At 51.9% G+C, this 12,934-nt stretch overlaps 2 protein-coding genes across 3 annotated transcripts in view; both read right to left on the reverse strand.

Annotated features, from left to right (window-relative positions):
- Positions 1–733, reverse strand: part of LOC115296510 (histone H4-like) — a 1,280-nt gene extending 547 nt beyond the window's left edge. Inside the window, exon 1 of the mRNA XM_029944966.1 lies at positions 650–733. Coding sequence (XP_029800826.1) covers positions 650–733 — 84 coding nt within the window. The remainder of the gene's footprint in view (positions 1–649) is intronic.
- Positions 734–7,728: 6,995 nt separating this feature from the next.
- On the reverse strand, positions 7,729–12,841 carry HFE (homeostatic iron regulator). Of its 2 annotated transcripts, XM_029944649.1 has the most exons (6): positions 12,645–12,841; positions 10,746–11,009; positions 10,278–10,577; positions 9,180–9,455; positions 8,985–9,098; positions 7,729–8,137 (listed from the first exon to the last, which is right to left on the reverse strand). In XM_029944649.1, exons 2-6 carry the CDS (start codon positions 10,981–10,983, stop codon positions 8,097–8,099), a joined length of 969 nt encoding a protein of 322 aa, XP_029800509.1. In that variant the 5' UTR covers positions 10,984–11,009; positions 12,645–12,841; the 3' UTR covers positions 7,729–8,096. The 2 variants fall into 2 exon arrangements, with proteins under 2 accessions (XP_029800509.1, XP_029800508.1); XM_029944648.1 differs by having other exon boundaries at positions 10,746–12,841.
- Between the last annotated feature and the right edge of the window lie 93 nt (positions 12,842–12,934).

The raw sequence follows: 12,934 nt of genomic DNA on the forward strand, positions 1-12,934 counted from the left end.
TCCTTTGCCCAGACCTTTCCCGCCCTTGCCGCGACCAGACATGGTTGCCACCAAAGTGAGTATTGGGCCTTCACGCAGTTCCTTAAATAGGATTTGGGCGGACCTGATTGAGAACAACAGGCACTGATGGTTTCCTCAAATTAGCTCAGCAAGGGGGTGGGGCAAAGAGAGCTCATTAACATCTCACCGTTTTGATTGGCTCGTGAAATCTCGCCCTTCCGGAGGCCGCCTGAAAAACTGAAAAGCTGCGTTTTCTCCTTTGTTCTGCGTTATGTTTTCCGCGCGCGTTTGCAAAAGGAATGTGTTGTTAAAGCCGGTGAGTAGAGGGAACCAGTCCGTATTTTTGTCTTTTCACTTAATAACTAACAAGTTATGTAATGTTCCTCTGGGGAACGTAGAAGTGATATTTGAGGGACGGTGGATAAATAGGTCAAAGGACTTTCCCTTCCAGTACTTTTAATATTCTTATTAAACGGACTTTTTTCGTTGCCCTTCTTTGTGTTGGACAGCTTAAGCTCTGGCCCTGTGTTTGAAAACAACAACAAGGGAAATTGCAAATTAAAGCGTGTTCTCTTTCAAACATTTATGGGATGACTCCTGTTTCGACAAAATCTGTGACCGGGAATGTGCAGTCAGGCTTGAAGAATACCTTCTGGGCCTGCTGGGCCTGGCGGCTCTCCGGACGTTCTTGACTAGCTCCCCTTTCCTCCTCAGCTGATCTCTTTTCAACCATCTCCAGGTTTAGAGAGGAGAACAAACATTTTGTGTGGCTGGGACTAATCGCTGGGCGGAGCTAATCCTTGATTAAGGTCATTACAAAGCCTACAAGGCCCTCCCCTGGGGGGCCTTCGATGAGATTACTGACGTTTTAAACAAGGCTAATCCAATTACAAAAAAAGAAAAAAGCGGAATAGAGCAGAATTGGATCTGAATGTGGTTGGAAGAGAGAGCCTTTCAACTCCAAAATTTCTGCTTTGCCTCCTGCTGCAGCTTTTGAAAACGTCCACCATCTGAGTTATTCCAGTTAAAAGGTGGGGAGGGCACAGCCTCTGTCCATCCTGATTAACAAAAAGGTGCCTATTGAGGAGACTTAAAATGAGACTACGGCCTGAGAGAGACCACATATTAGAGCCTCATACTCGTTTAGGAGAAGAGAAGAGACCCGGAAGAGGGTAGGGAAGCTCCAAATGGCATATGATTTGTGTCATTTGTGATGTAATTAACTAGTTACATTCTTCTGTCCCCAAATTGAGCGTTTTGAGGTTCTTGGCTTTTACTACCCCCTCCCCACAACAAACACATACTTTATAAGGGGTCACTTAGCTAGGAAGAAATGTCAAACACTATAGAGAAAAAGTGCAAGGATGAGATTATAAGTAAAACTGAAATCTCAATATGCTCTTTAACACATGGAAATCATTACAAGTAGAGTGTATATAATATGGCAATTTCATGGAAAAAATATATGGTGTGAGCCACCCTTGATTAACAACCCAGCAGTTCCATCTGCGTTGATATATTTTTGTTTGTTTAAGTTGGTTTCAAACCCAGCATGGAGCCCAAGGCGGGGCTTGAACTCACCACCTGGAGATCACGACCTGAGTTAAGATCACCAGCATGGTGCTCAGCTGACGGAGCCATCCAGGCACCACAGTGCCCAGATTTAAACCAGAAGTCTAGGTCGCTTTCTCCCAATTTTATTTTGCCCTCTCCATCATTAATAAAACTTCATTTTTATTTTGACATCTTATTCCTTTTTTCTAGTCCCTTCTCTTAATTTCTTCTTGTATAAATTTTTCACAGTGACATTGACTCAGCAGTCATGAATGTCAGGACAGAAAGATCTAAAATGTATGCACGTATAGATGTATAGTAAGAAAGGACGCTTCCATGCTCGGAAGAGTGCGGATCTTGGCCCGATGGCCTGGGAGGGAGTGGATCGCGCTGTGACCTGTTCGGCTGGCTTTCTTTTCACCTCCCTCTCATCCTCAGAGAGACCCTCGTTCCGTAGCACTCCGTTCAGTCAACATGGGAGCTAAGCCGTGCCAACAAGTCGTGTCTAACAGGTCACATCACACATTTGAATGAATAAAACTATGAGGTTAATCGAAGGTCTTATAAACATTTGAAATGCCCACAACCACTCTCTGCAGCGGACTCAGAGTATCAGAGTTGAGAAGTGGTGTGTATAATATATATTATAATGCACATACCATATATATAATGCATTACACGTATAATGTAGTAAGATATATAGTCAACAAACAATTCTCATCCTTGCCAGGGTTGGGAACAACTAGTGTGCACCATCACTTTTAAGTGTGTAATTGTGAGAAGAAATCCTGGGGTAGGAGTACTTCTGACCTCTATTACAGTTGAGGAAATGTGTGAGTTCAGCCTCACCCAACCTAGTTTTCCAGGGCGTTAAAACATTGGCTGTCCCCAGGCATTCGGGGACATCACTTCCGGTCTGGAGCAGTCTGCTCTTCCGGCCGCCGCTGGCTGGTGGATCTTACTGTATTCTAAGGCTTAAGTGAATTTCTCCTTTCTAGCAACCTGACCCTCTCTCTGGTATGAATATCCATTGTCTAATTCACTTTCCCTAAATGTCTTTCCCATGGGCTTATCCGTGGTCTGTAACTTCTACTGTCTCTCCCTAGTTTCCTTACTTTCTCTCCTTCCTCTTCTAGAAACGTGTTCTTTCTTTTTCTTTTCAGTCCAAACAATTTTCTGAACATTTTTGTCCCTTGCACTTCCTTGGCCTGCTGCCCTTGGGTGGGCTTGCTCCTATAAACATTCTTAATTTATTTTGACCTACTAAAAAAAGTTCTTTGGACAGAGAACTTCTAACATTATCCTTTCCGATCCACTTGTCTGTTTCAAAGTTTTTTGTCAGTGTCTGCAATTGAATTCGATTTTCTAAATCCCCTTGAGGATTCTCCTAGTCACACACCCAAAGCACCAAGAAGGTATTTTGCGTTTATTTTAATGGGGAAACTGTGATCCCAAACACACACAGAGAAAAGACCATTAACTGTTACATTCATATTTAAGACAGATACTCTCTCTTGCACACATTTTGGAGCTCTTTTGGTAATAACGAAGTTGGTTATTGACTGCTTTATGGAAAGGGCATTGTGGTCACTGTTTAAGGAATGAAATTCAGGGCATTTAATCAACCCATGGAGTAGAATTAGCTGCGGAGACTGGGGTTTACACCAATATTGGCACTTACCCACCCGCCCCCACCTTGCCCCCCCAGGAGGAGTGCATGGGAGACTCCAAAATTCTTTGGTAGCATCTTTGGATCAAAAGCTAGGTTTTTACATTTAAAAAATAGCCCTACTTTCAAAATACAAAACAACAACAACAAAAAACACCAACAATACTTTCTACCCAAATCTGGTGAATAAAATGGTTCAGAGGTCTTTTTTTTGTTTAAATGTTTCTTAATTTATTTTTGAGAGAGAGAGACGTGAGCAGGGGAGGGTCAGAGAGAAAAGTCACGGGATCTGAAGACAGGCTCCAGGCTCTGAGCTAGCTGTTAGTACGGAGCCCAGCACGGGGCTCGAACCCACAAACCATGAGATCATGACCTGAGCTGCAGTCAGTCACTTAACCGACTAAGCCACCCAGGTGCCCTTATTTAGCAGTCTTTTAAGGCTACTCATCCCCAAATTTCTCCCTTAATGATACAGAGAATAAACAAATGTGAATTCATTAATTAGAAATGTGTTTATTATCAGAAAAAATTCCTGAAGTTAAAATCATACACCCGAAGAAATATTTCCAAATATTTATGAAAAAATTATGGGGATGTGGCAAAACCGGAAACATGAAAACAGATTCCGTCCTCACTGCAGGGCGTCGGCACCATCAGGAGCATCTCAAAAAGACGGGAGAGATGCCACAGTAATGTTTTTTTGATTGAGAAACAGGTACTGTGTAGCAGTAATGAGCTTGACTTTGAGCCACATTAGCTGCGGTAAAAATCCAGCCCAATAGTTTTCTAGCTGTGTAAACCTTTAGCAGGTTACTTAACCTCTCTGTGCCTGGCATTTCATACAGCAAAGTAAGGTAATGAAATAACTACAGTTCCTACGTCACCGGATTCTTCAGAAACATTAGTATTCAGAACAAGAACTAGTAAGTGTGTAATGATTATTAGTTGAACAAAAATAGTTCTGTGTAAAACACACCGTGCATGTCTTTCACACACATGCAAGCAGGAGAAAATCATGCACCAGAGTGCATCCACGCCCCGGAATACACGCTACAGGATGTCAAGTCAGGGAGGCTTTGTAACAAAACTGACACAAAATAATTAATATTGAGTTAACATTCTGCATGTTGGCATTGGTTCCAAGAGACAAATGAAAAAATGATGACCCGATATCTACAGAAAGAAATCAAAACCTCAAAATATCTGTACATAGATGTGAAAATCTTAAATGTTTAAAGTCATGCATTCTCGAGTTCTGGTCCTTATTAGAGTGTGACTAGAAAAAATATATAAAAATATATAGCTTAAAAATGGTAGCTAATAAGATTTTTCCAGCATTTTAGAGATGTTTTCATTTTTTATTATTAAAAAAAAATTTAATGCTTGTTTATTGTTGAGAGAGAGAGAGAGAGAGCGCGCGTGAGCAGGGGAGGGGCAGAGAGACAGGGAGACAGAATCTGAAGCAGGCCCCAGGCTCTGAGCTGTCAGCACAGAACCTGATGCGGGGCTCGAACCCACGAACTGCGAGATCATGACCTGAGCCGAAGTCGGATAATGAGCCACCCAGGCGCCCCAGAATGTGAGGTTTTTAAACGTGTGCGCGTGTGTGCGTGTCAGGCATACCCAGCACCCTAAGACTTTTATTAACACACAGCGAGAATTTTTGCCCCTGACCGCCGAGCACGTCTTAACCAACTGCTGCACTTTGCCTTGAGAGGTCACCGCAGACATCCTTCTGTTCTCAGTTCCGGGAGCTCAACGGTGCCCTGGGATCAAACAGCGGGCGACGACTTTCTTATTTGCTCCCATTTTCAGGGGCCGTTCTCCGCAAACGGGGTCCAGCGCCCACCTCTCTCCATCTGCCCCACGGATCCCGGCAGGAAAATCCCCGCCCCAGCGCTCATGCGTCACGTGACCACCGTGACACTTGTGATCACAGTCACCAGGTGGCACCCTTCTCCACACGACTGCGCGTTGTGTGTCCTTTTGCCAGATGCGAAAGAAGATTCAGAACTTAAAATGTTAAGTCTTTGATTTTTCCAATGTAATTGGCCCTACGAATTGATGAGCAAGGGCAGAAAAATGAAGCCACGACACACTGAAAGGAATCAGAGGCTTGTAATTTACATTATGAAAAGAAAAGCAACAGGCCACCGTCGCCAACGGTTAGCAAACGTGCCACTGTGAAGACTAGGCCGACCCGTGAAATCCCAGCGTGAAATAAAACCGATATAAACCACGCCATTGCCTCGTTAATCCTAACATATCCTGAAAAGCTGCCGAGCAAGGGAAGCTTTGGGACCGTCTGTTCTGAGCCCAGAATGATGCCCGAAGAAAGAATTCGTCAGTGTGCTTGCAGTATGATTTGGAGAGAAAATGACCAACGTGTTACAGCTTAGATGATAATGTTTGGGGGGCGGGGCATTTCATTCAGCGACTGTAGTTTACTGAAGACAGTCCATAAAAGCAAAGGCAAAAAAAGCTGGAGACAGTATCACAAATGATCAAGCTGATTAATCCATAAGATGGAGAACCATGTAAGAAAACTCAGGCAGCACACCACACGGTTCATCGTCTGTTTATTCGCATGCGTTTGTTAGTTTTGTGTACTTTGATAGAGCAACACTGAGCGGAAGTTCACACATCGTTAACAGGGTTATCACTGGCTCATGGAATGACAGTTTCAACCTCTCTACAGGAAGCACAAATTAGTGTATTTTTGATCCACTTAACTTCCGTAACGAGAAAGGAAAAAAGAAGAGTTAAAAAAAATTGAGATCTCTTGGCCCAAATTCAATACCCACTAAACAGTTAAGGTGTCTTTGGTCTTGGCGGCACCCGCGTGCCCAGACTGAAAGCCCAGGTCTCCAGTTCTGCAGCCGCATGCGCAGAGCAGCACCGAGGTCACACGCCATCCCGTTGTCATCGGTGCTCGTATGGTTTTTAATAGTCACATAAATTACTTTCCCAGAATCCAGGAAATCCTGAGCAGCCTCAGAGCAATTTCTTTCTTGCTTTTTTTAAAAAAATTTTTAATGTTTTATTTATTTTGGGGAGGGGTGGAGAGACACACACAGAACATAAGCAGGGGAAGGGCAGAGAGCGAGGGAGATAGAATCGGAAGCAGGCTCCAGGCTCCGAGCTGTCAGCACAGAACCTGATGCGGGGCTCGAACTCCCGAACCGTGAGATCATGACCTGAGCCGAAGGTGGACGCTTACTGGACAGAGCCACCCAGGCCCCAGATAGGTTTCTTTTTTTAATGCGCACAGTTGGGGCGGAGAATGAGATTCCCGGGACCCCAGGAAGATGCCAGGCTACCTTCGGGCTGTGTGCTGGCTTCCGTTTTACCATCTTAATTTTTTTTTAATGTTTATTTATTTTGAGAGAGAGTGCACGCAAGGGTGGGGGCAGGGAGAGAGGAAGAGAAAGAATCCCAAGCAGGCTCGGCGCTGTCAGCACAGGGTCCGATGTGGGTCTCGAACTCACACATGTGAGATCATGACCTCAGCCGGAACCAAGAGTCAGATTCTTAACCGACTGAGCGCCCCCCACCACCTGCGTCCCCCATTCTACCACCTTTAATATGACAGAGGTTGTTCTGGTTCTTGGAGGGAAATGCCACCAGGGTTCTGACTCTGGAGGCGCAGGGCGGGGGGAGCTCTTTCTGCAGAGACTCTGAGAGGAACCGAGACTGAGCCATTTTCTGGGTTTCCCCTGCATGTCGGGGAGCTCCCTGCGAATGAAGACACCCAGACCCGGAAGAGCTGTCTCCCCACCCGCCTTCTCCATCCACTGTGTGGCCTCTACACCGTCTGAAGGCAGGGGTGCGAGAGGGATCCGCGTCTGACGGCGTCCGAAACCCGTCTCTCTCCCTAGCAGCCCGGAGGATACGCTCTACTTCATGTTCTTCATCTAGAAACAATGAGGATAATAGTACTTACATCAAGCAATTATTGTAAGAATGAGGAGATAATGCGTGTCAGGAGGTGCTCAGAACTCAGTCTGGCAGCAGGTGTTTCTTTTTATGTGCCAGCTACCGTATCATCATCGTTCTTATTATCATCTTCATTATCGTAGCAGAGACCAAGTGGGCAATTACTGTGTTCCTTCAAGTCTGGCAGACCCGAGAGGCACAGTAAATGCACTAACGTAATCATTCATCTGCAGAAACCTACGTGACACCTTCCCATAACTAGAAAAAGATGCCCCTTCTCAAGACACTTGTCACCCGCTTTCTGGGAAACTATCATAATACACACAAACATCCACGCATGACAGCTCTTCGGGAAATGTCCTTCCCTGGCTTGTGCAGTGCACGGCCTTCACCACTGTACAGTGGCCCACTTCAGCCTCTGATGGAACAGACAGCAGGGCTTGGTGGCAGGGGAATGACTGGAGAACAGAGAGGGTGGGGGATCAAAAGGAAACTTGGATGGGTCTAGAAAATGCCAGGATGTGAGCACAAAATTCCAGTAAGGGTATGAGACTCTTATGTCCCAAAGGAAAAGTTCATAGCTTTATCTCAGATGTGGAAAGGAATTCTGAGGCCCCCAAAATTTTAGGAGCCCTATTCCAGAGGTAGGAGAGGAGAGGACATAGGTATATGGAGCTCGAAGGGAGGCAGAAGGTAAGGCAGACAGACCCGAGAGGTCGCTGGAGAGCCCTGAGATCCAGTGCTGGGAGCGGCGCAGGAACTCGAAACCCGAAATGGGAGAAGCTTGTCGAGAATGAACCGGCAAGGCCCCGAGCAGAGAGTTCCTCGGTGGGGTCCGGCTTGTTAGGTCCTCGGTCCTGGAAGGCAAGAACGCCCCAGGGTGCCCCGTCTTTGAGTCTGTGCATCTCCTCCCCACAGGAGGTCTGCAGGCAGCCTGTCACTCACACTCGGCCAACACGTAGTCCCCTGGGACTCCTCCTGCAGAGACGAGAGGGGGCTGAGGGGTGTGCTGTTAGTCACTGGCCCTCATCCAGTCACCTCAGTGGGACCGAAGGAGCCCCCGGGGTTCACGCACCATCATCTCTCGCCTGGAGCTGCTGACCAGCTTTCTAGCCCGGCTCCTTGCCTCCCTCACCCCCTGACACTCCTCCAGCGGTGACACCGTAGCCCCCAAGGTCCCCGCACTGACTTCCCAGGGCTCCCGTGGACCGTTCTCAAGGCCCCCAGGGCTCTGCCGCTGCCTTCTCTCTGCGCCCCTTCCCCCACAGAGGCTCGCTCAGGAGCTAGGGACGCGGGTTTGGTGGCTGGCAGGGTGGGGCGCAGTGACCGCTCACCCCCCGGGCACGTGCACGGTCGCTCCGTCGGTGGAAGCGTGCCCTGTCCTCACCTCACCCTCTCCTAAAGAAACCGACTCGTCAAGGCCCTTTGTTGATCCCCGGGAGAGGGCGGTCACTCCTTCTGTGACTCCTGGAGAGTCCCCTTCTGTCTGTCTCAGGACCCTTAGACTCTTCCTTAACCGTGCTCACTGGTGCTCCAGACTCCGCTCCTTACTGGAGTCGGGGTCTGAGGGTAACCGCAGGGTGACCTCCACGCCTCCCCCCTGCGCCACCTCAGAGAGCGCCTGGCAGACCAGCAGGTGCTCAAGAGAAGTTTGCTGGCTTCGGACCCTTGATTCTGAGGGGGACCAGGAGTTCCTGATCTCAAGGAGGCACCGGTGTTCCGCTTTCCCCCGCCCCCCGAAACCCGCTTCCTGCAGAATCAGTGAGTCCTGAGGTCTGTCCTGGAGTCCGGGGCACTGAGAGACTTCCTCCTTCTTCCCACTCACTCGAAGCCTGCCTTTTCCTTAAGATTCTGAACAGAATTCCGATGACAAAGAGGATGACACAAACAGCGATCGCACTGACGGCTCCGATGACCAGGGTGCTGGACGTCGAGGGCTCTGGAACGGCAAAGGCGAGCTCGAGCTGTGGGTGCCGCCGCCGCCCACCCCCCTCCCTGCGGCCCCCACTCCTGTCCGTACCCCACGTGGCCGTGAGGGGCTGCTCTAGCCCGGGGTGCTCCACCAGGCAGGCGAATCTGGCCTCCTCCCCGGGGGGCACGGCCACGGCCAGCCGGCCCTGGTACGTCCCGTCCCCATTGGGGAGCACGTCCTGAGGCTCAACGTCCTTGGCGTCCAGTGGCTGCCTGTCCTTCAGCCACTTCATGGTGACGTTCTGGGGGTAGAAGTTCAGAGCCTGACACCGTAGAGTGGTCGCTGCCGAGGCCACATGATGAGTCACCCTCACCGAGGGAGGAACTGGACAGGAAGGAGGAAGCACCTGGAGAGGGGATCTTTCTACCCTCTCCAGGAAGGCTGGAACTTTCACTTCCCCTCCGCTGCGGGTTAGAGGCAGCGATACCCTATTCAGACACAGCGAGCTGCCGGAGAGATGCCATTCTGGGTCCCGGGGTGAGCTGCAGGGCTCAGCCGTGGAGGACCAGGGCCCGGCCCGCCCGCCTGTCCCTGAGGCTTGTGTCTTCTGTGTACGACACTGAACCACAGACAGTCACCCCGTGCGTGGCTCACCAGTGATGGCATACGCACTCCTGGCAATTTCACCTCTTCCAACCCAATAAGGAATCTTGTAAAGAAGGGGCCCCGGAAGACAGTCAGGTGTCAGGACTGTCTCTACTCTGTGACTGTATCTGTGACAGTGACCTTTAGCCTCCAAAGGATCCTGTTACTCTGATTGGTGGGCCCCGTGGGTACTCTCCTGACCTGGCATTCATGTGACAATTGACATCTCTGAATTCCTCCATGGTATAAATAGAGGTTACATCACAAGGTCACAGACTCGAGGTTACATCACAAGGTCACAGAGGTTACATCACAAGGTCACAGACATCACTTCTCTGGCCCGAGGTTACATCACAAGGTCACAGACATCACTTCTCTGGCCACGTGCGTGGTGGAGAAACCGAAGGCCATGACCCTCGGCTGTAAGACGTCTCGGCTCTAAGGTGGAGGCCTCAGACCTCGGGCCCTTCCCAGACAGCCCCACGCCCCGGCCGCCTCTGCGGCCCGAGCCCGGATCTCGCCCCGAGGAGCGCGCGGGGTGGAGGGGGTGCTCCCGCGTACCTCGCCGGGCCAGAGCCCCGGTCCCCAGCGCCAGCAGACTCCGCAGCTGCGCCGGGCAGTCCCTCTCCAGGTAGGCCCTGTTCTGTTTGGCCCGAATCGCGTTCACTTCCCACTCGAGCTTGGTGGCCCGGGCCCTGGGCTCTGCCGCCCTCCAGTCCAGCGTCTCTGGGCGGAATTCAAGGTAGCTCTCCCCGTCGTACCCATACTTCCAGAAGCCCCTGGTGCTGTTGTCCTCTCGAACCTCACAGCCCAGGATCACCTGCAGCGTGTGCGACTCCGACGACACCCCGAGCTTCGTCACTGAAACCACAGGAGTGAGTCCCTCTGTCACTGTGGCCGGGGACCAAACGACCTCACACACACCCCGGTCCCCCAGGACCTCACACTCCCTGCTCTGGCCCCCAGGCGCATCTCGGAGGGAGAGAAATGCTCCGCCCACCCCCAAACCGTGGGGCCCCACCCACATACCCTTGCTGTGGTTGTGATTGTCCATGATGGTCCAGAAGTCCACGATGAACATGTGATCCCAGCCTTTCAGGCCCTGACTCAGCTGCAGCCACAGCTGGCTGGGGGCCCCACCCTCGAGCCACGGGGCGCGGGGCTCTGCCCGGCGACTCTCGTGACTGTAGGACACGAACAGCTGGTCGTCCACGTAGCCCAAGGCCTCGAACAGGGGCAGCCCGAGGTCTGGCACCGAGGCGCCCATGAAGAGGTAGCGCAGGGAGTGGGACCCTGGGGAGAAGGCGACAGGACAGCCCCGTGGGCCCCCAGGGGGATTGGGAGGCATGCCACAGCCCTTCTGAATCAATGCCCGGCACCTGCTGTGTCGTGGCCCACCCCATGAGATGTGGGGTTCCGCGCCTCTCTTCCCGCTGCGACGGGCCTGTCTGCTCTCCCCCCGCGGAGCTGCCACCTTTCCCAGCCCCCAGCCTCGGCCCTGCTTTTCATGATTCAGACAATCGCCCCTGCAGCCCACAGACTCCGTAAGATCCCAAGTGTCTCTAGCAGGGCAGCTGAGCTCAGGGGTTGATGCTCAGACTGAACGAGACCCGAGTCCAGAAGGCTTTGCTCGTGGGGTTTTTCCCTACTGTTTTCATCTCTAGCCCCTTCCCTGTGTGAGTGTTTGCTGTCCAACGCGGAGAGGGCTGCCGCTGAATCACTCAGAGCAGCTTTACAGCATGAGGACACTTTCAAGGCAGAGGAGAAGCCCCAGTGAGAAGGCGGCCTCTATGCAGCCCGCACGGACCCGCCGCACGGACAGACGACATTTGCCCCATGCTGAGCCTTACCCCCACTGCCACCACTTGGGGGTGACTACGTGGAATCTCAAGCTGACGCCCGGACCCAGGCTCTGGGTCGCTCCAGACGCTCCTCCTGGCGCCTTCCCCATCTCGGGAATGGCATCACCTACTGCCACCCTGCTCACGCCCATACACAGAGTCACCTTTGACGGTTCTCTTGCCCCCACCCAACAGCCAGATCTACGCACCTTCCTTCCACACACACCCAGAACACACTCATCTCCTCCTCTGCCCGCCCGGCCCAGGCCGCCCGGCCCCCCAGGAACTAGTGCAACAGCCTCCTGGCTGCACCCCCTCAGGACCAACCCCCGCTCCCGGCAGCCAGGGCCACCTCCCTAAACGCTGTGACAGATCGTGTCACTCCTCGGCCAGAATCTGCCCCGCAGCCTGTGAGGCCCTAGACCTGGCCTGTGGCCCCTCAGGGGCCCCTACGCCCATGTCCCTGCCCTCCTGCAGCCCAGGGGTCCCCAGCCCGGGAGTTCTGTCTCTCAGCACACACGGTGCAATGTCTGGAGACGTGTTTGGGGGAGTGTGCCACTCACATCCAGGGGTTGAGGACAGAGGTGCTGCGAAGCCCCCCACCAAGCACACACCGGTCCCCACAACCGAGAGGCGTCAGTAGCGCCCAGGCCGCAACCCCTGCCTCAATTCAACTTGCAGGGTCGCTGCAGTTGCCGAGGGGGCTTCACCTCTGTCCCCTTCAGGTCTCAGGACCCAGAGAGAGGGCCTGCCCTGGTGTCCTCACAGCTCCTAGTGCCCCCTGGTGCTCTGTACCCTTTGGTGTACGACCAGCCCTCCCCAGAATGCAGAGTATCAGAGGCAAGGATGCCCCCCCCCCCAACAGCGCGGCACTCGCTCTAGACTTGTGAACGACCAGTACTTCTGTTCCACATCTAATTCATGATTCCGCGTCTGCGGTGGCCTGACGCCGAAGAGTCCGAGCTATAGGGACACGGGTTCTGCCTCAAGGGCCCAGGGTAACATTGACCAAAATCACCCAGGAGCCGGGAGGTCATGCCTCCATCCCGTCATCTGTAAACCGTGGATACACGTGCGACCTACCCACCCGTGTTGTTCCCAGGCTGTATGCAAAGGGGGAAAGCGTCACCGTCGCCTGAGATTAGAAACGGTGCCCCTACTTCATTTCACATCAGAAGGGCAGACAGCCCCGCTTCTTTCTAACCTGGGGAGGGATTTTCCCCCAGGGCCCGTGGACCGCCAGGAAGGTCACCCTCACAATGGCTCCGAGCTCCCAAAGGCACAGTGGAGTCAGCCCAGGTCACAAGACGGCGAGCAGAACGGAGTTCACGACTTAAATGTTAGGCGGCATCACGCTGGCGCGCGTTAGTTAAGGCC

This window comes from Suricata suricatta, chromosome 7 (genome assembly GCF_006229205.1).
Source record: "Suricata suricatta isolate VVHF042 chromosome 7, meerkat_22Aug2017_6uvM2_HiC, whole genome shotgun sequence".
In the NCBI taxonomy this organism is placed as follows: domain Eukaryota; kingdom Metazoa; phylum Chordata; class Mammalia; order Carnivora; family Herpestidae; genus Suricata; species Suricata suricatta.

Bases quoted from the DNA above. Each gene is read 5' to 3' on its own strand.
- HFE (XM_029944648.1), bottom strand. From the start codon at position 11,064: ATGCCTCCCAATCCCCCTGGGGGCCCACGGGGCTGTCCTGTCGCCTTC. The intron at 10,578-10,745 runs GTATGTGGGTGG...CTGTGGTTTCAG, and splicing joins CAATCACAACCACAGCAAGG to TGACGAAGCTCGGGGTGTCG. The intron at 9,099-9,179 runs GTACGGACAGGA...TTGCCGTTCCAG, and splicing joins GCCCCTCACGGCCACGTGGG to AGCCCTCGACGTCCAGCACC.